This window comes from Macaca fascicularis, chromosome 16 (assembly GCF_037993035.2).
Source record: "Macaca fascicularis isolate 582-1 chromosome 16, T2T-MFA8v1.1".
NCBI classification, from domain to species: Eukaryota; Metazoa; Chordata; class Mammalia; order Primates; family Cercopithecidae; genus Macaca; species Macaca fascicularis.
Window position 1 is genome coordinate 34,482,253 of NC_088390.1, and position 26,744 is coordinate 34,508,996.

At 52.5% G+C, this 26,744-nt stretch overlaps 1 protein-coding gene across 3 annotated transcripts in view; it reads right to left on the bottom strand.

The window, feature by feature from the left end:
- SEZ6 (seizure related 6 homolog) overlaps positions 1 to 11,742 on the bottom strand; it is a 51,294-nt gene extending 39,552 nt beyond the window's left edge. For all 3 annotated transcript variants that reach the window (XM_005583276.5, XM_005583275.5, XM_045376186.3), the window contains exon 1: positions 11,491 to 11,742. In XM_005583276.5, the coding sequence (XP_005583333.3) occupies positions 11,491 to 11,545 (55 nt within the window). In that variant the 5' untranslated portion in view covers positions 11,546 to 11,742. The remainder of the gene's footprint in view (positions 1 to 11,490) is intronic.
- Positions 11,743 to 26,744: the final 15,002 nt, after the last annotated feature.

Here is a 26,744-nt window from a genome sequence, read left to right on the forward strand (position 1 = left end):
CTCCACATACCCACCAAAGACAGTCCTGCCTAGCCATAGAGCCCATCAAGACAGGGCAATGAGATGCCAGGGCTGGAGAGCAGGTTCCTTCTGGCCAGCATCTGTGGACTACTGCCCCCTCCCAGCCTCTGTCCTGAGGTTCAAAAGGCAACACCACTGAGGCTGTTCCAGCACATGTGTCCACTTCTGAGCTGAATCACCAGCCTGGCAGCCCCAAGCCTCTGTGGCCTTTGGGTCAGATGAAGGGGCTTGTTTTGTGCACCAGGACCAAAGTTACCTCCCTGACTTCGTGACCTTTGCCCTGTGGTTACTTTTGTCTGCTGCTTCTGGGAGGAGATGAAGTTGGAGAGCTTGGCTGTAAATGAAGGGGCTGTGAGCCCAGACCCCTGGGCTACCCTGATGCTGAGGTGAGTTCTGGCCACTCACTACCCTGGAGGTCCCTAGCGTGTCTATTCTTAGCTGTGGAAGCTGAGGAGCCTGGTGAGGCCTTATTAGAAGGCCTTGAGCATGGAGGGAGCTCTGCCACTGACAGGCTATGCGACCTTGGGGTTGCCCGGCCTCTCTGGGCCTGGCCGGTTTTTCATACAGTACTTGGTTACTGACTTTTGTTTTTTGTTTTGTTGTTGTTGTTTTTTCCTTTTTTGAGACGGAGTCTCACTCTGTCTCCCAGGCTGGAGTGCAGTGGCATAATCTTGGCTCACTGCAACCTCTGCCGCCCGGGTTCAAGCGATTCTCTTGCCTCAGCCTCCCGAGTAGCTGGGATTATAGGTGCCTGCCATCGCGCCTGGCTAATTTTTGTATTTTTATTAGAGACGGGATTTCACCATGTTAGCCAGGATGGTCTCGATTTCGTGACCTCATGATCCACCCGCCTCAGCCTCCCAAAGTTCTGGGACTACAGGCATCCGCCACTGAGCCTGGCTAATTTTTGTATTTTTTAGTAGAGGCAGGGTTTCACCGTGTTAGCCAGGATGGTCTCGATCTCCTGACCTTGTGATCCGCTCGCCTCGGCCTCCCAAAGTGCTGGGATTACACGCGTGAGCCACCGCGCCCAGCCAACTTGCCACTTTTCTTTTTGTGTGCGCTGGAGCCTGTCTCCTCATCTCCTTCTGCTGAGCATCTGGAGGGCTAGGCTGTGTGTATGTGTTTGTGTGTCTGTGTGTGTGCACATGTGTAAGTATGTAGATGTGTGAACATATTTGTGTGTGTGTCTCTGTGTGTGTGCGTGTATGTGGTGGCAGGGGTGCATGAGGTGAGGAATAGGAGTAGGGGATGGAAGTGTGAGAAGAGGGCCTGGAGAGAGCACTAAGGTTTCTGGGCAGCTGCTGTGTGCTAGACTCCATGCTGCCCTATCATCTACACCATCTGATTAATCCTCCCCATCCCACAGGTGGAGAAACAGGGTCTGAGAGCTGACGTGACCTGTGGGAGGTGGTCTAGCTGGGCCTGGGAGGCAGACCCTGGGGCATCCTTGTCCTGCTAAGCTCAAGAGACAGACAGAAGGACAGATGCAGGAACAAAAGACTTTGAAAGCAAAGATGGCCTGCGACCAGAGGACTCCCTCCTTGGTCTCTCAGTTCAGACCCCTTGAACTGCCCTACCGTACCTTCTCCCAGCTGGTGCGAGTTTCCAGAGCAGCTGTAGCAGTGGTGGTGGTGGGACCTAGGGTGAAGGCTCAAGGGTGTGGAAGGCAATGAGCTCTAATGGTGGTCTTTTGGCAGAGTTGAGCTGTAGTAGGGGCCTGAAGCCCCGCTGGGGAGTGCAAGGGCAGTACTGGAGCCACCTCCTCCAGGCGTGCCTCCCTCCTCTCCACATCCTGACACTATGAGCTCCTTTCTGCCTCTCCCAGCCTCTGTGTGGGAGACGCAGAAGCTCCAGCCTTATTTCCAAACGGCCTAGGGAGGAGTCGCTGGAGGCCTGGGCTCTGCCCTTAGGGATTTGGAGAGGTTGTCAGGGCAGAGGGAGGGCAACCTGGGACCTCTCCCAGCCCCAGGCAGGTGGGATGAGCTTCACCTGCCCCAGCGTGTGGGCCCTGCACCTGTGGGGTATCCCAGGCACCTTTTGTTCTCCAAGGCCTTGTGGGCCTGAGGGGAAGGGGCCCCGCCTGCCCAGCACTCCAGCCCATGAGGCTGGCCCGGCCCTTCACTTCCCCAGCAAACCTGAGTGGGGGAGGGGAGGGGTACAGAGCTGCTAAAAATAGCAGCAGCAGCTCCAGTTATGAGTCTCCTTGAGGGGTCAGTGGAGCCTAAGATTGGGGAGGAAGAGACTGGAATGGGCTGCAGGGAGGGAGTGAGACTAGCCTGAGCTGGGGCCTGCTGTACCTTATACTCAGGCCACAGTCCTAGGATGCAGGGACAGAGGGCACAGACATGCAGGGATATATGGACACAGACACTCAAGGACAGGTGAACAAGCCAGGCAGAAATGCACGTAGACATGGCTACCAGCACATCTGGGGCTTCCTCTCCCCAGAACCTCAGGAACACCAGATGATCCCAGCCCCACGGCCCCCAGCCTCTCAGGCCTGTCCCTTGCCTCCACCTTGTTTTGACCTCCAAGGACCCTGCAGAGCTGGGTGTGTGGACACTTTGAGTTGAGAAGGCTAAGCCCACCTCCCTTGTCTCTTTCAGTCTCCTGTGTGTGCGGCTCTGTGTAGGAAAGGACCAGGGGTCACCAGAGGCAGCATCAGAGATAGAATTACAGCACAGACCAGAATTAGGACACCAAGTGGCTGTCGCCTCAGGGGCATCACTCGACCTGAGCAACAGGCTCTTTCTAGCCTGGCTGGCAGGCAGAGGGAGGCATGGGAAAGAAGTGATTGGACCCAGTAGGGCAGGACTGGGGCTCTGCCAGGAGATGGGTGGGAAGTGAGGGAAGGGGGTCAAGGGGATCTAGAGAAGTAAATGCATGGACGACCGCTCTCATACATGCCTTGTTTGATCCCACCTTCACACCTTTGCCCAGAGATGCCCCTTTTGCCAGGGGCTCTTTGGTCCACAAAATTGACTCCATCTCTTACCTTTCCTCTAACCAGCCAGAAAATAGGGCTTCATGACAGGAGGGGGCCTGCCAGCTGCTGGACCAGAGGTTTCAAATCACCAGCATATCTCTCTGCTAGCGGTAAACAATGTCTAAGACAATGTCCATCAGAGCAGCAAGCCAGGGCGAAGGCCTCAGAAGCACCCTGACCTTGGTCCCTCTGCATTGCTAGTCCCACCTTTTTGGACAGACCCGAACCAACTGGTGCTCACCCCCACCCCTGCCTCAGCGGTCCAGCCCTGGACTCCTGGGTTGTATGATTTAGGCCCTGCAGGGATGCCTGACAAATCAGCCTCTCCTGGTGATGGACATCTCTGGCTGTTTGAGGGGCCTCCTCTCAAGAGTTCTTGTGGTTTCTTCCCAGTAATCATCCCCCCACCCTGATTTCCTTTGATCTTGAGGCTGCTCCACAAAAGAGGTGGGGCAAGGACAGGCATCATGAATTCTCAAGGAAACTGAGGCATAGGGGTGTGACACAACTTGCCCAAGGTCACCCAGCCAGCAAAACCCAGCACTGGGTGTAAACCCTGCAGTCCTGACTCCCTGACCAGGCTTCTTCCTCTTATGTTCTTCTTTTAAGACTCCTCCCTCCTCCTTGAGCAGAACTTGGCTCCCCACACTGCCTGATGCCACCCTGCCCCCAACCCCAGGCTCTGGGACTCCTTAGGCACCTGCTGGCTGGTGGGACCCAGGCCAGACACTCAGCAGGTGGCTGCCTGGGGGACAAAGGAGTTGGGACTCAGCTGCTGAGCTGGGAGGAAGGGAGGGAGGGAAGGAGGGAGGGAGGGAGAAGCTATGGGGAGGGAGGAGGGATGGGGTTGGAAGTGGGGAGGAGAAGTGTCCGCTTTGGTGTCTTTAACAAGGAGCCACGAGCAAAGAGGGGTAAAACACATGCCCATGAGCATAGGGGGCACTCAGTGGTTTAGGCATTTTTCCACTGTGACCCCAAGTTCTGTCCTACCAGACTCTCGACCAGTTAGAGGGAGGGGCTTGAGGGTAGAGAGAAGAGCCTGTTGGGAGGGGGGATGGAGAGACTGAGAGAGATGCCAAAGTTGATGCCACAGTGTCAAGGTTCTGGCTGGCCCGGGGGACCCAGGGATAGGGAGGGAGGGCATGGGAAGGAGGGCATGGTGAGGAGAGATTCTGCAGCACATGCGATTTGGTGCTGCAGAATCCAAGTAGCGGGTGTCCCCCTTCTTTCCCCACCACAAATTCATGATGCTTGTCCTTGTTCCAGCTCTTTAATGGAACGGCATCAGGATCAAAGGAAATCAGGGGGCTGGTGACTGGGAAGAAACCAGAAGTCCCCCCACCCCTTGAGAGGAGGGTCCTCCAACAGCCAGAGCTGTCCAGTGGCAGGAGAAGCCCTGTACCTGCTCTTCAGGGGCACACCTGACCCGCCAGAGATAGGAAGGGTTTTGATGAAGGGCACCCATCATGGATTGGCCCAGGGACCCCAGAGACAAACTCTTTTGCTACAAATGAGAAACTGAGGCCTTGAGCAGTTCCTGGCCAGGAGTCTCCTGTCCTTCTGGAGGCCAGAGTAGTTGGATCATATAGATGCTGTTTGTCATTTCATCTGTATCTCATTCTATTAAAATCAGAGGGTTGCTAGTCTAACTGGAAAGAGAGTCACAACTGAGCTCATTAAAAAGGCAGCTCCACTCTAAACTGAGTTCCTTAAGGGAAGGGATTATGTTGTATTCCTGCCTATCAAAGCACCTGGTAGGTGTTGAATAGAGGGTTGTTGAATGGAGACTGGATGGATGGATGGATGGAGGATGGACAAGCTAAGTTCTGTTGGTGTTTGGGAAACAGAGAGAGCCGTCTGGACTGGGTGATCAGGAAAAGAGGGGATGGGAGAATTGAAATAAGCAGAAGAACCCAGGATGGCATTCCAGGTATGAAAAAATGGCTGAGCAAAACTGTAGGGGATGAGTGAAACAAGGCACGCACAGGGTCTAGGATTCACCCTAGCATCCTCACGGCATCTCCCCACTGACCCCTTCATTCAGTCCCTGCTCATCTCCTGGCAGAGCCCCTTGTTCCAGATGGGCCCAGCCAGGACTTCCCACCCCACCCCCTCCCTCCTGCCAGACTGCCTGCCAGCAAGGCTGCAGGCTTTGCAGCCTGAGACCCAGAGACCCGGATTGTTGTTGGAGAATCGGCAGGTTTGTGGATTGTTGTTGGAAAAGCCGCAGGTTTGTTTGCTCTGGAACCCGCGGAGAAATCCCAACAATCAATGGCCAACAACACTCTGCCTGCGGCTGCAGCATCGATCCTCCCCTCCCACTTCTGGCAGTTTGGGCAGCAGGTAGCCAGGTGGAAGGAAGCTGGGGCAGGGTTGGGCCTTCTCACCTAGGGGCTGGGCCTCAGCGGAGGCTGAAGGGGAGAGGTAGGGAAGCCCAGGATGCCAGGACAGGAGTGACTGGTCCTCTCATTCACAAAGCCCTCAAAGGATTGGAGAGTAAGAGCCACCCCAAATCACTCTGCTCTGGCCCAGCAGTTCAGCGACCATAGTTAACCTGACTCCCAGCGCCTTGCTCTTTCCTGGCCTCCAAATGTTGGAAAGGATGTTTTATTCCTTTGCCACTAAGGACTGAGAAGCATCTATCATCATCAGAAATGTGCTAGAAGAAAGTGAGGAGCTGTTTATGTCTTGGGTCTATCTGACAACATGAGTTTCAACTTGATTAATAAAAGACAGATAATAACTTCTATCTCATAGAGATGATAAGGGAACTAAATGAGCTAATGTATACAAAGCAATTTGTGTGGTGCCTGGCACGTAGTTGGTACCAAAGAAATGTTTGCTATTATTGTTGCTATTATTATTATTTGGATAGTGATACTCTGCTGGGTTCCCATCTGCCTGTAGTGAAACTCTCCCCTATACCAGGAAAGTGGACACAGTGCTAGCTGAAGCCAGGTTTTGTGAAATGGGCAGACACTTTGGAGTAGCTTTACTACTTATTGGCTGTGCAGCCTCAGGGTAAGTAACTTAATCTCTTCAAAACTCAGTTTTTCCATGTGTAAAATGGGAACAACTAATCTCTTACTGTCAGTACTAAATAGAAAAGTCATGTGAAAGGCTTGACCAGTGAAGGCTAGGCCCCTAGGGATTCTGGGCAGGCCTCGCACCTCAGTATATGTCTATGGAATGAATGAATGATGGATGGATGGATGGATGGGTAGATATACCCCAGGGACTGCTCTTTTAGGAGCTGTGGATCTTAATTATTATGGTTCTGGATGATTCTTAGGGCTCCACCTCTCCATTAAAGGGCATGTAGGCTCATAGCTGCTCCCAAAGATTCATGTTGGTCCCTGTAAGCTATGTGAGAGTGTCTGAAGCTGGGAGATGGATGAGGGGGCTGTGGAGCCAGATGACATAGATTCATCCTTCCCTTACCTCTCAGTGCCAGCCAAGTCCATATGCGGCATCCCTCTCAGCAATTAGGGGTAGTGGGTGGGTGCTTAGGGTGGCTGTTATGGGAGGGGGTCAGGAAGCCTGGGCTTTACCTCTGCCAGTATCCACCTGTGCAACTCTCATTAATTTATTCAACATGCATTTAATGTCTGCCATGTGCTAGACTCTGTGCCACTGGGGACACAAGGAGTGGTGGCACTAAGGGGTGACTGGGGAGAGGCTTCAGCCCATGCAGAATGGCCGTCAGCACACTTCCCCGGAGCCACCTCAGGCTGATGGCGTGACAGCTTAATTTGCAGAAGGAAAAAACGAAGTAAAGGCTATAATTTACAGTTGGGATAATTGGCCAACGTTAGGAAAGGAAAAAATTCTAACATACAATCTATGTAAAAATAGCGTGCTTGCTACGCAAACTCAGCTTCAAGATTCGGTCGCAGCTGCCATAGGCCCGCCTTGCCTTTCTAACCAAGCAACTGACCCTAAACTTCTCCGGAACAGGATTTCTAGAGCTTCCCCAAGACATAGCGGGTGAACAAAACAGACTTGGGATCATCTTTGCTGAGTTTAGTTTTGCTGCTGGAGCATCAAGCAATCAGGGACTTGTGACCCAGCAAGACGGAGACCTGGATGGGGGAAGCCAAGGAATGGTGAGAGCACAGAGGAGTCCTCTGACCCAGGCTGGAGGACGGGCGAGGCTCCCCTGAGGAACCATATAGTAGACGCCCCTTAAATATGTACTGAAGAATTACAGGAAGTGCCAGCTAAGCTAATACTTGAAGCATGAGGTACAGTGAGCCAGACTGGCCCAGGAGGGGAAAGGAATTTCAGGCAGAAAGGCTGATAAGAGCCCAGAAGCTGTTGAGAACTTGGTTCATTTGACTTGGCTAATTTGGAAAACTGAAGCTAAAACTCCTTTGGCCTGGCTGGGTGGGTTGGCTTCCCAGAATTGCTGCTTCCTGTTGGAATTGGTCTTGGAGACCCCCTAGTGCCTGCTTCCCACCACCCAGCTGCAGACCAGTGCTGGCAGCATAGTCTCCTCCGGAAGCCTCTTCCATATAGAACCCGGCTCCTCCTCCCTGAGAATAAGCCAGTAAGCTGGGGACCCAGAAATCTGCATGACTTGACAAGAACTTTGAGGCTCTCCTGTGCTATAAGGCATGGCAATCTTACATTGAAGGCTCCAGAGAGTGGAGAGCCAGAGAGGGCAGGGGTATACGTGAGATCACATGGGAGCCTGGGCTCTTAACTACCTGGACTGAGAAGTCCCTTCACTAGTGTAACCCTTGCCTAATAGGCCTTTTTCTGTACTCTCTTTCTTCTTTTTTTTTTTGATGGGGGTAGGGGTGGGGTTGGTAGAATACTGAGCCCTGACAGCTCTGCCCAAGTGGGGGCACAGCATTCCTGAGCTGATCCCAGTCTGGCAGATGGGGCTTGATAGGGCTAAGATAGGTGGGGACAAGGAGCAGAGGAAGCTGGAGGGCCTGGAACTGGATGGATGGAGGGGCTAAGGAGGCAGGCTTTCTGATATGCCCCCCATATTTAGGCAGGTGTGGTAGTACTGGTGGGGAATGGAAGCTCAGTTTCTAATTAAGCCCAGCCCTTGTGTCTCCTTGCTCTCCATTAGTGCCCCACAGTGTCCCCAAGGCATTTTAAGCTGCCACCCTGCTGAGGAGGCCGGGAAGGCTGCCAGGGCCTGCCAAGCTTAGACCTATGAGGAGCAAAAAGCCAGCTCAGGCTTCTCCTGTCCACGGCAGTCTCTGGGTCCTCCAGCCTCCTCAGAAGCCTGGGGCCAGTGGGCAGGGGTGTGCTGCTGCCTGCCATGTCAACCTCTGGGGTTCTGAACAGAATCTGGACTGTCTCCCATGGGGCCTTGTCCTCAGTACCACTTCCTGATCCTGAAGTGCCAGGCTGAGGACAAGGAGCAGGACCTGGTATTGGTTTCAGCCGCAGCCCCCAGACTCAGGGATGTGCTGTTAGAATCCAGCACCTACCAAGGAGTCTGCAGGAAGCAGCAATTACCATTTTAGGTTAAGGCAGCCCTGGTTTGTTAACCCTTGCAGCACTGGAGCTCCTGGAAGCTGAGTCGTCCTTCCTCTCTTTTCTCCTCCGGATCTTCCCTCCCAGACATCATCCCTCAGTTCTTGGCAGAGTGAGCAACCCAGACTTGCCATCCCCAGGCTCCCTCTATCACCACATTCTCAAGTGGAGCCCAGAGAGGTGGAGCAGCAGGTCCAAGGTCACACAGCCATGGAGGCAGCCTCCATTCCCGAGACCCAACATTACCCCAGTCTCAGTGGCTTCCACCTTCAAAATCTCTCTAGGCCACATTCACACATGCAGAGTTTAATTAACTTTATTGATATTCAGAAATTAGGAGAATGACTAAAGGTAATTGCTCATTAAAAATCATTAAACTGACACAGCAGGCTCGGCATACACAGCTCCTTCCACACCGCCTTCTTCCTTCACTGTGGCTGGATCGCCCAGGCACCCCACACAGCTTGGGAAGATATCCCGTGACCCAAGGCGCCCCTGGTGCCTGACGCCAATTGAGCCTTGGAGGCTGCAGAAGGGAATAGGGGACTGAGCATGTGAGGTTGGGCCAGGCCCAGCACGATCTCACCCTACCTCCGTAGCCTCAGCACACCAGGCCTCCTGAGGCATCTGGGCCGTGCCTGGTTACATCCTGCAGCCTGCATCCCGCCTATGAGCAAAGCTCTGAGGGCCTCATCAGAGAGGTGGCAGGGCCGAAAGGCTGAGGGATGCACTCCTCTGGCCGAAAAGGCTCATAGCCCAAGGCCTTTGCTCCTTTAGGCTTGCCTTCACAAAGCTAAAGTGCCCAGGGACCCTGGGATGGCCAAATGTGCTGCTCCTCAGTGAGATGACTCACTATCCCAATGTCTGGGAACTCCAGCCCAGCTGAGGAGAGAGGAGCCTCTGGTCACCCAACTCTGACATCCCAGCCCTCTCACCCTCAGGCTTGGCACTTCAGGGCTGCTGCTGCTTCTCCCTTGGGGAGTGAAAATAAAGGTCTTTCCCAACAGCCAGACTCCTACCCCACATATCTCATGGGCACTGGAGATCCTGATAGTCGGGAAGGGACACTGCCCAGGGACACACAGACTTGAGGCCACAGAGTGAGCAGGCTCCTCCTAATACCCACACCCACATCCCAATCAGGGCTGGTCGGATCCCTGGTCACACCAGCCTTCCTTCTGGATTCCCATAGTCTCACTCTAGCCCTTCAGGGAGCTCTCTGGCTGAGGCTGCACCCACACACTAGTGGCCTCACACGGTCCTCACACCTGTTCACTGCTGACCCCTCACCCAAGGTTTGGACCACCTGAAGTGCAGACACACTGGGACTGGCTCCTCTAGGCATGCAGGGCCCTGATTACTCTCACATTCAGACTCACAGACTCACACACAAGGCCTTGACTACTTGCCAGGGGACAGGGCCCTGTGCCCCAGGGGAGCTGTCCAGCGCCAGGACCCATCAGGACCCAAGATAGGTTCGGAATTCCTAGGGACATTCTCAGGCAGCTGGGCAGGGATTCATGCTTCTCCTTCCTGGTTTCCGTCCCTGGGGTGGGGCTTGCAGGACTCTTTCCCTCTCCCCAAAAGTGAGCACACGGTTTCAAGTTCTGGGCACTGCCGGAGACCCAGCGTGGGCAGACGGGTGGTGGGGCGAGGACACTGGGCTGTGTGCAAGTGGAGCTACAGGCTCAGAAAAAGGCTTCTGCGTCTCTGGGGCCGCAGTTTTTCTTCCTGGATGAAGAAAACTGCCATCCAGCGGCCCAGCCTGTCCCTGGCCGCGCTGCCCTGACCTCGGCAGCGGCCTGAAAAGATCGAGCAGGAAAACTCCCACCCTCACACTTCTCCACGTCAGACGCTTCAAACCATATGGCAAGGGACGGCAGGTCTCAACTCCAAGTGAGGTTCTGCCGACGACCCTACCAGCCGACTGGCTGCAGCGGGAGAAGGACGTGGGTGCCAGTAGCTTCTATGAGAGCTTGTTTGAGCCGGGACGGCAGGTCCAGACAAGACTCTTCCCAGAGGCACGGAACCCCTATCCTCTCCCCAGCACTCCCTTGCCACTCACACCATTGCCAAGCTTCCCTTTACTCCAGACCGATGAAGTTGGGGACCAGACTCCTAGAGGGGGCGCGGGGATTCTCAGGGTGTGGGGAACAGGTCCTCCAGAGACAAATCTGCCGTGCAGGTGGGGAGTGGATCGGGGCCAGGCAGGAAGGCAGAGCTCGGGGCAGTGGTGTGTGTATGCGTGTGTGTGTCTGTGTGTGTGTATATGTGTGTGTACAAGGAAAAGACTTTGGGGAGGACAGAGTCTCTATCCCAGGATCTCCGCTGCTGCAGCCCAGGGCAGAGCTAGGAGCTAGATAGGGGGCCCAGGCCCTCCGAGTTTCTCTCTAGAATTGTGCTCTAGGTCCCGACTCTGGCGTGGCAGCGCCAAGGCATGGGGAGGTAAGGGAGGTCCCAACCCCGGGTCCGGCCGCCATCCGGCCCAGTCTCCCCGCAATAAGAACACGAGAGGCCCCGGAACCGGCGGCAAAGTCGAGCGAAGTTTGGCGGGCGGCAGGGGAAGCGGGACCGCGGGTCGCCAGCTGGACCGTCCCGACTCACCGACCTGCGCCCCCCGGCACGCGCCCCGGCGCCCTGAGACGCCTAGAGTGTGGCGAGGTAGCGCGCGGGTGAGCGCGTGTATGCGGGGAGTGGGTGGCGTGATGAATTGCAGCAGAGAAATCCCATTAGATCTGGGGAGATGATTAAAGGCGAGGTCTCGGCCGGGCGCGAATGGCGGGAGCCGCGGCAGCTTCCCGCCCGCGAAGCCCGCGAAGCCCGCGCCCCGCCCGGCTTGGCCGGCGCCGGGGGCAGCGCAGCCGGCGGGGCGCGGTGCTTGGACTGGGCAGCCAGATGCCCAAAGCTGGGCACCGGGTCTCCCTTCCCACCTCTGGGGCCCCGCTCCCGCCCCCGTCCTGCCGCCGAACGCCGGAGTCCCTTACCGTGAGCTAGGAGCGCCAGCAGCGAGGGCAGAAGCAGCAGGGCTGCCGGGCGCATGGTGCTGGTTGCGGCCGCGCCCCGGGCTGGGACCGCGGCGGGAGGGCGGGGGGCTTGGTGGGGCTTGGGTGCGTGGGCAGAGCCAGGTCCGGCCGGGGAGAGGGAGCGGGGCCGCCGCCGTCACCGCCACTGCCGCCGCCAGCGCCTGACAGAATCAGCACCACGGCCAGCGCCTGGCGTCGGCGCCGGGGATCGCCGCGCCGGGCTGGGGGCGGGGGCGCGGGAGGAGCTGCTTACCGTAAAGTCTCAAGCAAAGGCGCAGAGACCCAGGGGCAGGAACCCAGGCTCCCGAGCCACCGAGACTGCCCTACTCATGTGGGCACACGGCCCCTGTCCTTCTGCGCTGCCCACACCCAGTCAAGCATGCCACTCTCTCTACCGTTAACAACCTGCCAAGGAGGTGGATTGTCTTCTGATTCTCCATGAGAAAGAGCAACACCTTCCCCACCCCTCTCCACCCAATCCTGGTACCTGAGGGCATCAAGGGTGACCTGGGAAGACATCCGAGAGTGAGGCAGCTGGTGAGGCTCGTGTGCCCTTGTGGCAGTTCCGTCTTGGGCCGATAATGAAGATGGCTTTTGAGCGTACAAAGGACAATAAATTATTACTTTGTGCTCAATAAATGCCAGGGCTCCAGGCAGCTGCATCAGCAGCAAACTGTGCTCACAGAAAAGCTTAATTATCCTGATATTACAGTTAAAAGCCAGTGGCATTCGCGTCTTGGGGAGATATTCTTCACTTGGCAGGAGGCAACCTGGGCCAAGCTGTGGGCAGCTGAAGGTAGTATCCTGGGTCCCCATGTAGCCCTGGATCTCCAGGACTCTGCCTTGGCCCCTGTGCAGGATGAGAGAAGCCACAATGACAGTCAGTACAGACCCTTCCCATGCCATCTCTGTCCAGGTTTCTGGAACTGGTGGAGAAAATGGGATAGGCATGAGACAGGGTTTCCTAGAGCTGTTTTATTTTATTTTATTATTGTTTTTAGAGACAGGGTCTCTGTTGCTTAGGCTGGAAATGCAGTGGCACAATTATATTAATAGCTCACGGTAACCTCAAACTCCTGGGCTCAAGAGGTCCTCCCACTTCAGCCTTTCGAATAGCTAGGACTACAGGCATGCGCCACCAAGCCCGGCTAATTTTTAAATTTTTTGTAGATATAAGGTCTCACTATGTTGCCCAGAATGGTCTTGAACTCCTGGCCTCAAGTGATCCTCTTGTCTTGGCCTCCCAAAGTGCTGGGATTAAAGGCGTGAGCCACTGTGCCCTACGGCTGTTTTAGATAGAGACTTGAAGGAGGCCCAGGGGAGTAGGCTGTACTATTCCAGGGCCCTGCTTGGGCTGAGGAGCCCCAGTGAGTCACAGGACAGCAAGGGGGAAGTCACAACTGTGCCATCCTGAGGCTCCTCTTTAAAGGCAGGGGCTCATGAATGGGCTCACTTGAAGAGCTTTAATGGGTACAATGGGACAGGATCCTATGGCTGATATTATTATTCCCTGTAGAGGAATAGGAGGGCTGAACTCCCTATTGTCCCTGGGAGAAGGGCAGTTTTTTGTTTAGTTCTTTTCTTTTCTTACTTTTTTTTTTTTTTTTTTTTGAGACGGAGTCTGCACTGTCGCCTAGGCTGGAGTGCAGTGCCGTGATCTCGGCTCATTGCAAGCTCCGCCTCCTGGGTTCACGCCATTCTCCTGCCTCAGCCTCCCGAGTAGCTGCGACTACAGGCACCTGCCACCATGCCCGGCTATTTTTTTTTTTTTTTTTTTTTTTGTATTTTTAGTAGAGACGGGGTTTCACCGTGTTAGCCAGGATGGTCTTGATCTCCTAACCTCGTGATCCGCCTGCCTCAGCCTCCCAAAGTGCTGGGATTACAGGCGTGAGCCACCGCACCTGGCCTTGTTTAGTTCTTTTCATATGAATTTGGCTCCTCTCCAAAGCTTCCAGACTCCAGTCATTGTCCAATGCCCTTCCTGACCTCATCCTGGAAGCAGGTGGTGAAATTTCTGCTCAGGTTCCTTAGTGTTTTGGTCCTCTTGGCCAGAGTCTCCCAACTCTGCTGGTTGGATTCTCTCCAGACCCTCTTCTTCTGGGCTCTGGGGAGCTGTGATGACTGCTGTAAAGAATCCCAGGCAGCAGGCAGATGGCATGTGGAATTAGCAATACGCTGGGATTTCTGGACAGTTGTTTTGAGAAGCTAAGGAAAAGGAGGGCAGTAGCAGAAGGATGGCAGGAAGAACGAGGAGTCAATGAAAGAATCAGGGGTGAGGAGAGGAAACCAGGAAAGAAGGTGCAAGACGGGAGGCAGAAAGAGAGTTGCCAACAGAGGAAGGGAAGAGGCACAGAGGTAGAAGAAGAGGTGGCTGAGGGAAGTTTAGGGAAATGCTGGCAAATGTCATGAGATTCCTCCTTTCCTCCTTGAAAGTATTCCTGGGCTCCTCTAGTATTCCTGGTCCCTCATGACTAGGCAACTTGGGCAAGGGGAGTGAGTCATGACCTAGCGATGAACCTTGTATGCCAGGATGATCATGGGGAGTTGGTGGCAGGCTTGTCTGACTCTTTTAGCAACAGGGCTCCTTAATGCGCTGGGCACTATGCATATAAAGAAGGAGAAGAGAAGACATCCTGGAACTTGCCATATCACCTTCCCTATGGCCTGAACTAACCTAGAGGGTCTAATAGAGACTACAAGTCCCAGAATACAGCACTGCACCTTGAGCTCAGAAGATGGGCTTGTACTGCATGATGGGCATGACAATGCACCAGGGCTGTCCCTCCCTCCTAAAGGCAGTCAACATAGCCTTTGTGCAGTGGGTTCCTAGGCAGGTTGAGGCAGAGCCTAGGCCAAACTGGGAAACAGCAGAGCTTTTGTCAGGTGCCCTCTGTCATGCCCTCCAAGGGACTTGTCCTAACCCGACCTTGATATTACCTACAAATTGAGAACAATAAAATGCCCAAGGGGACAATCAGCTGTATACAGGGCTGGCAGGCTTATAGTCTACTCAGTTCATAGGCACCTTAGAAAGTGGCATTCTGGGTGGATTTTCAAGGCTCCCCTCACTGCTCTCACTTTTCCTGTTCTCTGCGTCCCCCACCTGGCTTTTTGCTCCCAGAGAACCCTGGGCTTCCCCTGTCTGTGTAATTGCTTGCTTAATTGTCTGTCTTCTCTACTAGTTGTTGACTTTGCGAAGGCACAGACCACCTCTGTCTCATCTACCCACAATCTAGCTCAGTGGCTGGCACATAGTAGATGTTCAATAAATATTTGTGACTAAGCGACGGGGATGAGGAGTGTCTAAAGCCCAAGGCCGGTCATTGGTGCCAAATGAGTGCTGTGAGATAATGAAGAAGAGGACAATTGTTTCTTTTGGGGATGAGGCAAGGTCAGCGATATCTTCACACAATGAATGGGTGAAACCAAGTTGAATATGTTTTTGAAAATTAATTAATTAATTTTTGAGACAGGGTCTCACTGTGTTTTCCAGGCTGGGATACAGTGGTGTGATCAGGGCTCACTGCAGCCTCGACCTCCTGGGCTGAAGTGATTCTCCCATCTCAGCCTCCTGAATAACTGGGACCACAGGTGTGCACTAACATGCCCGGCTAATTTTTTACTTTTTTGTAGAGATGAGGTCTCCCTATGTTGTCCAGGCTAGTCTCCAACTCCTGGGCTCAAGTGATCCTCTCTCTTTGGCCTCCCAAAGGACTGGGATTACAGGCATGAACCACTGCCCCTGGCCCAAATACGTTTTATGATTCAGTGGAGAGGGAGAGGGAAGACATTCAAAGTTGGGGAGTGTGGTTTATGCAGAGGCACAGTGGTGGAAAACGCAAGCTAGTCTGGAGTCAGTGAGAAGCCTGGTTCTGCTCGAGCAGAGTCCCTGCTGGGACGTAGGAGAAAGGGCTGGAGTAGGCTGGGGCCTGGTTGTGAGAGGCTTTGTGGTCACCTGAGCTGAAGGACATCCTTGGTGGCGACACTGAAGGGATTACCCCATCACAAAGATATTTGCACTGAAACAGAGCAGTCTGGCATCATTAAGGTATGTTTTCAAGCACTATGGCAAGTGGTAGGAACTGTGGGGTTCACTGCTGACTCAGAAGCCAGGGGGTGGGGTGTGTGTCTGAGCTACAGTGACTGAATTAGGATTGAGAGCCCAGAGAGAAGGAAGAAGGGGCTCTTCAATCCCAGAGACCCCAAGCCCTGTCCAGACAAAGTCAGACATACTTACAGCCCCTATCCTTGGAGAAGCCAGTTTCACTTCCCCAGTTCCTGTAGGATCACAAGCACATTGGTGACTTATTTTGAAGTCTCCGCTGAGATGACACTTGCTTTCTGTGCAAGAGGAGGAGAAAATTACTCTCTTCTAAGACAGCTTTCAAACCAGAGCTATATCTTTTGCGGAGCCAAAGGGGTTTTGGGGTTTCAGGGAGGCAAGGGCAGGGGCTGCCACCTCACTCCAGAGGCTCCCAGGGGTACAGAGCTGCCTGCTTACCTCAACTCACTTCGTGGAGCAGGCTTCCAGACTTTGCAGTGCCTGGAACAGTCAGGGATGCTAGTGCTCCAGCCAGTGCTCCCTGCATTACCCAAAGTCAACCCACTGAATTTAGGGGCAGAATGAGGGCCCTGCTCTGGTAAATGGAGAGCCCTGGCTCTGGGCATTTGCTTCTGCTCCAGGAGCTGGACCAGATTGGCTGTAGGAAGAGCCCAGAGTAGATGGAGACAGCAGCAGAAAGTGGTTTGATGTGAGCTACTTTCCATCTCCAAACAGAGGCCTCCAGCCTGCCCACCACCCCCAGCTGAGGCCTTTGATCCTCCACAGCTCCATAAATGTTTAATGCCACCGGCTGGGCAGAAATGAGGCAGGTGCTGAAACAGGGAGACAGGGGATAGGACTTAAGATGTACAATGTTGGCTAGATTATTTTCACATTGGAACTCTGGGATGGATGAGAGGAGGCTTTTCCCCATCATGTGGCAGGAGAAGTCCCAGGATTCAAATTTGTGGCACTAATAAAGAAACTCTTTGAAAACCACCAAGGGGCTGAAAATAAAATGAATAATCAATTGCAAAAGCCCAATTTCTGGTTTGATTGAAGGAGAAAGATGGAAAGTTAAATGACAATCAAATGCAAATACAGCTCAACAAACACCACAGCAATTACCAGGCGCAGGAACCACATGGTGCTTGCAGGCAGCGGGGGTTGGCAATTTGGAAGCCTGAGCCTGTGCAGAGGTGATGGGCAAGGGGCCATTTTAATGGACAGTTAAATAGATGCAGAAAACCCTGCATCTACTTTGCATACACTGCTGATGAGTGGGGAGCCGGAATTCTGGCATCCAGAGGGAGGTTGTGCTACCTTCCGTGGCTGCCTCTGTATCATTTTAGGAGGCCCTGAGTGCCTGCAGTGGGGTAAGGCCAGAGTGAGCACCAGATCAGATGATCAGGGAGAAGGCTGTACCAGTCTCATTGGATTCTTCACACCAGCTGGTGCTGATGGTTCAGGGGTTGAAGCTGAAAGAAGCCCGTGGGGTCCTTCACAAAGGACTCAAGGTGCTGCCCTTCCAACAGCCACTGTAAGAGTGGCTTTCTCCTCTAGATTTGCATAATGCTTTGCATCTCATTTGAATGCTATTAATTTGGTGTCAGTCTAGGTTGGCATGGTGTAGGAAAGAGAACAGCTGGCCTTCTCCATCTCCTCTGTACCCCAGAGCTTATTCTAAGCATAGCCTTCTGCAACTGGGGGGCATGAGGTCTCCACTTTCACCATCCCCTTCATGTTCCCTGACACTTAGAGAGTCTCTTAGTGAAGCCAGTTCCTAAAAGCCAAGGTTGCCTGGCATTGTGGCCACGAGCAGGGTTATGTGGAAGGAAAAAGAAAGGGTTCCCCAAGGTCACTCTCACCAGACCCAGAGACACCATGGGAGGATGCTGGGGGCCTTTGTCATTCCAAGCAATCAAGGCAGCTTGGCTTGGAAAGGGTCCAAAGATAATAACCAAGAGAGAGAAGGAACAAAGACAGGCAATAATCCCGGAGAAATATAGAGGGCTCTAGAAATAAAATCCTCTGAACTCAATATTTCTAGTGCTTGAACTTACATAAAATACATCTGTCCAGAGGCATTGGGTTTATGGTGCTGCTCTGGGGTTGGGAACCTGGTGCCAGGATGATGGTCATGTGATGAGAAAGTGGGTCACCAGGTGGGGTGAATTCCTGAGAAAGAGGGAAGAGGCCGCGGGTGCATCTTGTGGGTTGCCCCTGGCAGGTGGGCACCGGGAAGCTACAACGAGATGTTGATGATTTATTTGATTGAAGAGGAAGAGAAGTGCATTCCATGCAGAGGGAACAGCATGTACATGGGTAGGCATGACTAAGAAATGGTTAGTGGCACTGGATGGCAGCAAACAAGAATTGTGGTGTGGGATGTAGCTAGAGAGCTGGGGTGTAGCAAAGCTTAGTGGCTGGTACGAAATATCTAGGAGCCCTACCTGCCCACCCATCTGTCCATTTATTCATTCATTCTTCACCCTACTACCTCTCAATTCATTCATCACCCACTCATTCTTTTACTGAATGAGTGAGCACTTATTGAGCACTGTGTGTATGCCAGGACCTGAACTAGCTACTGGAGAGGGAGAGCCCTCAAGGAGCGCTCAGATCAGGGAGGGGAAACAGCCCCAACACCCTGTAACACAGCATGTTTATCTCCACGAGTTACTTAAACAAGGCTCTGGAAGCCCTAGAGGCCAAGTCTCCCACGCTTCAAGCTTCCCAAGGCAAGGGTCCTTCATTACCTCCAGGGAGATCTTCCAGTCACACAGATCCTCCTGGCATCTAATACTATTCCTTCCTGCTACAAAAGCAGCCCACTTCTTATAGCCCCAGAATGGTGGGGAGTGTTTCTGATGTTCCTTCTCATTAACCCTTTATTTGGGGCTTAGAGGCATCACAGTCTCAGGAGAACCCAGGGGAAGTGATATGAGAGCATGGTCAAGTTTCCCTTAGACATCATAACCCAGACTTGGATACACTTCTAGCCACTTCCTTTCTTGGGCATGAAAATAGGACAGAAATTCCCAATGTCCCTTAATTCTAGCATATTCCCTCCCCCACTCCTCCTTGAACTACTTGTCCTCTATTTGTGACATCACAATGGTCTCTATGGCAACTGATTGTGAGGTCACCAGTCCTTAAAGCAACAGAATCTGTGGGTCCAGACAATGGCCTGCAAGAGAAAGGAAGAATACAAAATGGAAGCCTGGGATAGAGATCATCTCTTGGGAAAAGGGGAGGCCACCCAAGGCCTATCGGCGGGAGGGCTTCACTTCTCAACCCATCTGCACTAGGGCTGCATTCGGAGTAGGCAAGAGCAAGGCCTGCTAGAAAGGGACTGCTCATCAAGAAACTGAGGGAGGCTGGGTGCGGTGGCTCATGCCTGTAATTCCAGCACTTTGGAAACCAGAGGCGGGTAGATCACCTGAGGTCAGGAGTTTGAGACCAGTCTGGCCAACATGGCAAAACCCCGTCTCTACTAAAAATACAAAAATTAGCCGGGTGTGGTAGTGCACACCTGTAGTCTCAGCTACTCAGGAAGCTGAGGCAGGATAATCGCTTGAACCTGAGAGGCGGAGGCTGTGGTGAGCCAAGATCATGCCACTGCACTCCAGCCTGGGCAAAAGAGCAAGACACTTTCAAAAAAAAAAAAAAAAAGAAAAGAAAGAAAAAGAAAAAAGAAAAAAAGAAGCTGAGGGCTGAGGGTCATCCTGAGCATTGGCTAGACTTCAGAGGCAGGCCTGAGTTCAAATCATCCCAGCCTAATGTTTGCCTTGGGCAAGTTTCGGAATCTCCATTTCTTTACCTATGAAAGGAAAATGATGCTGCTTGCCTTTCAGAAAAGTATTCAGTGAGATAACCTGTTGGAGAGCTTGGCACATAGTAGATGCTTGTTTCTATCTACTTGTACTTGTTTCTGTTTCTTTTTCTATCCCCTCAGCCCTTAAGACTAGGGTCTTGCATATTATATGTGCCTTATTAATGTCTGCGATTGTAAGTGCACTGTAAGTGCAGGATGAGGGCTAGAGGGCAATGTTTAGAGCAGGGGAAGTCAATGGACCTGGATTCAAATCCTCACTCTGCTACTCGCTAGCTGTAAGTCTTTGAGCAAATCACTTTTCTGTTCCTTGGTTTCCTAACTGTAAAATGGGAGATAGCAATATTGTTGTCTTCGTAGGGTTGATTAGGACTAAATGAGAGCCTGCAAATAAATAGCAGAGCTTGGCGCACACGAGTTGCACAATACTTAAACTTGAGTGAGGCTGTTTCTGCACGCGCTGCACAGTTTCTCTTCACCATCAGTTTTCAGGAAATGTGAGTTAATCTGTGGGGTGTCCAGAACTGGAGAGTGGATGAACCTCAAGAGAGGGCCATAGGACGGCAGTCTCTCCCCGAAGGGGGTGACCGCTCACTTTCTGGATTCCCCCTAGGTGGACACCCAGCTCATACCAGTCACAGGAGCTGGGTGCTCCTTGAAGTCAGAGTGAGCTGTGTCTCCCTCATCTATGAAGCCCAGACCAGGGCCTGACACATGGCACAGGTTCAGCAACAGTTAAGGTGAACTGAGTTAGAGGATGCCTTAATAATATACTGGCTAACATATATTCTGTGCATATTCTGTGCCAGGCTCTGTTCTAAGCATTTTACATTTTGATCCTCACAACAACCTATGAGCTAGATATTATCCCTTTTTAAAATGCAGAAACAGGCTAAGTAACTTGCCCAAAGTCACACAGCTAGTAAACAATGACGGAGCTGGGATTTGAACCGAGGCTACCTGGCTCTAGAACCTATGTTCCTTTTTTTTTTTTTTTTTAAAGACAGAATCTCGCTCTGTGGCCCAGGCTGGAGTGCAGTGGCGCAGTGGCGCGATCTCGGCTCACTGCAAGCTCCGCCTCCCGGGTTCAGGCCATTCTCCTGCCTCAGCCTCTGAGTAGCTGGGACTACAGGCACCGGCCACCACGCCCGGCTAAGTTTTTGTATTTTTAGTAGAGACGGGGTTTCACCGTGTTAGTCAGGATGGTCTCAATCTCCTAGCTTCGTGATCCACCCGCCTAGGCCTCCCAAAGTGCTGGGATTACAGGCGTGAACCACCGCGCCCGGCCGGAACCTGTGTTCTTAACTCCCACATTACCCGCAGCCCCGTGGGTTGGGTCCATCCATTTTGCCATATCTGCCACCACGAATTTCCTCCCCCAGCTCTCCCACTTGCCCCTATCTTCTCCCAGCTGAGCCCAGGCCCAGTGCAGCTCAAAGAATGGAAATTCTCTTCCACCCGCCTCAGCAATCTGCCTCCCCCTTTTCTGAAATAAAGCCACCGCCACACCGAAGCCACCGCCGGATCTCTTGCTTATTTCAAGTCCTCCTAAAGCTTGTTGAGTTCTTAACTTATTAAAGATAAGCACATGGAAATAGGGAGCAAATCTCTTTATTTATGACATAATCTCCAGCCCAGAAAAGCGGCAGGAACAGTGTTGCCTATATTAGGGAACCAATAGGAAAAAAATCAATTAGATCCGCCAGAGCGTTTCGCTATTAACTTTCTTCTGATGTTTCTCTTAAGGCTGATCATGGGGGTCTCCACTAGCAGCCGAGGTGGAGAAGAGAGGAGAGCTTTGTAGGAACAGAGGAAGGAATGTCACAAGGAAGGCAGCCGACCAGGCTTCCAGACAGACAGGGGAATCTCTTCATCATGGTCTCCATTTAACCTCCATGTCTCTTGCTGCAGTTTCAGTTGGTGTCTTTAAGGGCAGGGGAGTCAATTGGTCACTGTTGGCTTCTTGCAGACTTGAACCCCAAGTCTGACCACATTTTTGCAAGACCCATCGAGGGAAGGATCCTCCCTTTCTGAAAGAACTATATCTGGAGGGGCTCTTCTTGGCTGATATTTAGTAGGGTCTTCTGCCTCAAACAGCCCCATGCGGCTACCGCATGAGGTCTTCACATCCGGCTACCTGCCTCCAGGAGCACTTTCTATGCTATCTCCCAGAGATAGGGCTCACCCTTATTCCTGAGAGCCTCTGGTGAGGGGGGTGCTCTCGCTCCCATAGTAACCCCAGAATTCATCTCCTTAAAGGCTGGGGATCGTGGCTTGTTCAGTAGTTTTTCTTCAGGTTCAGGCATGTAGCAGGGGCTCAATAAATATTCACAGAATCAATAATTATTATAAAAGCCCCATTGATGGAATTCTCGCTCTGTACCAAGGCTGAGAAGGGTGATTTGTCACCCGAAGATCCCTTTGTTGCTCCCTGAACCGACAACCCAGAAAAGCCTGCCAGTTTTGTTGTTTTGTTTTTCCTTGTCTTGCTATTTGGCCAGAAGCAGCAGTAGCAGCAACTCCAAGAAGTAAGTATTACTATTATCATTATTTTTTGAGACAGGGTCTCACTCTGTTACCCAGGCTGGAGTATAGTGGCACAATCATGGCTCACTGTAGCCTCAACCTCCCCAAGCTCAGGTGATCCTCTCACCTCACCTTCCCAAGTAGCTGGGACTATAGGCATGCACCACCACCCCTAGCTGATATTTGTACTTTTTGTAGAGATGGGGTTTCACCATGGTGGCCAGGCAGAGGAGGAAGCTGAGTCAAGGAGAAGTAACTTGTCCAGGCTAATAAGTGAATTAGATATTCTATGTCCATCCACTGTTGGTCATTAGGAAGTTCTTCTTGAGGTCTAACCTAAACCTTTTCTGTTTCAGCAGCACTGGCTCCTTCTTAGTCCCATGGAAGCACAGATCAGCATCATTGCCCCTGCAAACTTCTCTCAGCTTAGGAGAGTCCACTTGCTCTTTGCACATTGTTGACTTGAAATGAATATTAAACACCAAACCTCATAGAGGCCAGCCCTGCTGGGCGGGCAATGAACCAACCCTCTTTATGCCTGTTCATTATTATAATTAATATTGAGCTGAGGTTGGTGACGACCTCGCCCTCGCCAGGTATTTGGGCTATTTTAGCAGCTTATTCAGATCAATGACAGACAGCTCTGAATAGATAAACTCCCCGCCATCCAGACGAATCAATTGCAACACTGCCGTCACAACAAGCCCAAGAAATCAATCTGATTTCAGGCGACGTGGTAACTCAGTGCTGGGCAAGCTGATTTTAATTTCCGCGTGGCTGAGACCCAGCTTCCTCTGCTCACTGGAGCACCCCTCTTTCCCAGTTGATGCTCTGTGCACACAGGTGCCCAGGGCCCTCAGAGGACTCAGGCCAGGGGGGCAGCTACATGGAGGACAGGGTAACCAGGAAGCTGTGTTACTTTGAGGAAGACTCTTGAACCCCCAGACCCAGAAGGAGCTGACTCAAATCCACTGCTGGGATCCTTGTTTTGCTGGCTTCAGCTTCGATTTTCCGCTGCCCTTTGCAAAAAACCAAGCCTGGAGGCCTTTCTGGGCTGCCTCCCAAATCAAGCAGCTGAGATAGGTAGGCTGCCTATCTCAGGCACCAGGACAACTGCCCTTCTTGGTCTGGGAGATTGAGTTTGTCTGGTAGGGCAACAAAAAACTCATCAGGACAGATGCAGTCATGTATTGGGTGCCTACTTTATGCCCAGGCACCATGCTAAGTAGTTTATACACATCATCTTCCTAACCTTTGTGACAGCCCAAAGAGATCAGTAGCGATGATCCACATTTTGCAGGGAAGGAAAACAAAGCTCAGAGAGGTTAAGTAACTTGTCCTGAGTCACACAGTTTCTAAGTGGTAGAGCCTGGATTTGAACCCATGTGTATTAGACTTCTGTGCCTAAGCTTCAGCCACCACACTCTCCTAAAGATGACATCAGAGGTGCCCATACTCTCCCCCTGTCTAGATATTGCCTGGTTAAGTAATTCCTACTTGAGAGAGGAGGAAGCAGATTCTGAGAGGACAAGCCAGCGCATTTCCTCCAAGCTCCCAGGGAAGGGGAGCCTTTCTCATGAATTCTTACAATCAGCAATTGTTCCTTGAACTTTCATCTCAATGCTTCAGGTACTAAGTAGAGGATGTTGAGGAATGGGAGGGTCAAGAGGCTGAGCTGGCCTCCTTCCCACACCCCAGCTCTGTACCACCCCACTTCCACCCCATCCCATTAATAGGTCTAGATGGTGAGGTGAGGGGCTGGGACAGGCAGCAGTGTGTTAGGAGATGTGGCTTTGAAGTCAGCAGATCTGGGTCCAAATTCTAGCCCAACTACAACTTATTTGTTGAATACACCTGGGCAAATCTCTTAACCCCTTGGAACTTCCCTCATCCTGTCCATACAGTGGGGATAATATTACTCAAACCACAGGTTTGAGGATTAAGAGGGAAAATTGCATGGGAAGTGCCTGGTATAAAGTGGGTCCTCAATAGGCGTTGGGTTCTTTCCCCCTCTTGTCCCTGCTCTTTCTGAAACCCCATGCCTTGGGTGCCCAGTTCTGAATGGCGGAGGTCAGGGCATTTCAAATATGTTTTAGCCAAGAAACTCTTTTTTTTTTTTTGAGACAGAGTCTCGCCTGTCACCCAGGTTGGAGTTTAGTGGGCGATCTCACTGCAACCTCCACCTCCCAGGGTCAAGCGATTCTCCTGCCTTAGCCTCCTGAGTAGCTGGGACTACAGGCATGCGCCACCACGCCCAGCTCATTTTTGTATTTTTAGTAGAGATGGGGTTTCACCATGCTGGCCAGGCTGGTCTTGAACTCCTGACTTCATGATCCGCCTGCCTCGGCCTCCCAAAGTGGTGGGATTACAGGCATGAGCCACTGCGCCTGGCCAGCTAAGAAACTCTTTAATCAAAAGACACTTTATGAGGATGGCAAGGATACAAAATAGATAAAGGGGGAGTTGGTCAGATGGTGATAGGGGGCTGGGAGTTCTCCTGGCTTGAACCCCTCTCTCACCCGGGGCCCCATAGCAGCCGCTCAAGTGCTTTCCTCAAGCTCTGGGCCACTGTGTAAAGGGCTGCCTCACTCTTAGGTATCTCAGGTCACGGGCTTCTCAGGAGCTCAGAAGTGATCACATCTGGTGATTTCTGGCTCCAACACTATCTCTCAGCCACCAGCTACCTTGAACCTGTTCTGGATTCAGGGCATGACAATTTAGGTGCCAAATAGGCAAAGCTGCTTCTGGCCATAGGGAGGCTGTATCTGGCTGCTCCAGGTGGGAGGTGGGGTTGGGCATCACAGCTGGGAGAGGCATAGATCTGGGGAGGGGTGGGCAGATGACCCAGGATTGTGCAGGGGGTCTCCATCCGTCTTGGGCAGCAATGGACTTGCAGGCTTCCATGGGAAGGAGATGCCTGTTCACCAGGCTCAGCACTTAATATCCTCCCCGAGGGAGGCGGGGACCACAGGAAGCGGAAGCGCAGTGGGGAGAGTGACATACAACACCATACAGTGAGCAAGTGACAGAAGTGAATTCAAACCCAGGCCTGTGGACTCCAGAGGGCTGGGGCTGCCCTTCACTCTCTCCTGTCCATATAGTGGTTGTCCTCTACCCCCAGCTCTCTGCAGAGAATTATCTATCAGCCCTTTCACCCACCAAACACAGAACATGAAGAGATAAACTAAAATTATAGCAGGAGGGAATAGGATTAGCTACTGGGAAGGACTTCCTGACTCATTAGCTGGTCTCTAGAATAGGTTATTAGAGAGGCAGTGCGCGCTTTCTCTCTGGAGGGATTTCAGATGGGGCTTCAGTTCAGCTGGGTCCCTGTGGCTTCCACTTCCTGAAAGCTACTGAGAGACAAGCTGACCCCTGATGTGTATGGCTTTGTTTTTCGTAACGTTTATATTTTGAATAGGTAATACCTGTACATGGTTCAAATAATAAGGGTATAAAAGGTTGTTCACTGAACTCTCCCTCCAGCCCCCATCTCCAGGTTCCCCTCCCCAGAGGCAAGCAAAGTTACCTGCTTCCTGTCTAGACATATACAAGCAAACACGGACACATATTCTCTTTCTTGAGTCCTATTTTTAATACACAAGACATAACATCCCCTGCAAGCTCTTCTGTGCCTCGCTTTTGTCACCTGACAATATATCTTGGAGATTACTCCGAATCAGTACATAAAGAGCTGCCTCACTCTTAGGTGTCTTTTTATGGTCACGGACTTCTCAGGAGCTCAGAAGTAATCACATCTGGTTTGATTAGCTTCACATTTCCATTTACAACCTCCTCGCCCAGAGAGGGCAAGAAACCTCTCCAAGGTCACGCAGCAAGGACTAGGGACGCGCAGGGCTTCTCCCCCTCCTCCTCCTCCGTTCCCAGCTCCTGTCTCCCACTACCTCAAGGCTGAGCGCCGCCCAGGCGACCAGAAGGGAGGGGGGAGGTCTCTAACTGAAATGCCCTCCGTGCTGCCCATTTGCGATCGGCACCTGGAGGGGCGCGCGGTGCGCAATGCGGGCGGGACCGTGGGGCTCCGGGTGCGGGCGGCGGCTGAGTGCCCACGTGGGTGCAGGCGAGGCCGGGCTGATTCCTCCAGAACCCCGCGCCTCGTGCTTCCCTGTAATGAGCTCCCAGGGCCCGAGGTGAGCTTCCTGGGCTGCTCACACGGCAGCCGCCTGGCAACAAAGAACACGGGGACTTTTTTCTTCCGTGCCTGACAGCTCATTAGAAGAATTAATTTACTCTAGCGTTTGCAGTTTAAAGGACATTATTTACTGGTTAATTGTTGTTATTACAAAATGTTAAATATCATTATTTATTTCCCAGGCCCTGATAACTTTCTGACAGGAATTTATTAGGTGAGACTATATCACCAATAGGCACCCCTGTGCGGGGCAGTCTAAGGGTGGGGGGTTTGCCCCTAGGCCTAGCTCTATAGGCAAGGCTGACACTCCGAGGGGCAGAACAGGAGGGGCTGCACCCTGGCCCACCCCAGGACAAAGGATCATTGTCTCCTCCTCATCCCCCATTTCTGCCCCCTGATGTGTGTGTGTGTCAGCGGGGCCGCGGGGAGCTGGCAGACAGGGGATATGCCTTGCATAAACCTGCAGTTTAGGGGTCAGGCTGGCAGTTACCAGAGGCCCAGCAGCCAGAATGAGGTCCAGACTTTGGGTCTTTCCTTTAAACAGTTATTTCCAAGAATGTTCCCCTCTCCTGAACACACAGAATTGAAGAGCTGGAATGAAGCCAGGTGGTCCGCTGGTGCTCAGAGCACAAACCAGTGGCCTCCAGGCTGTAAATGGCCTA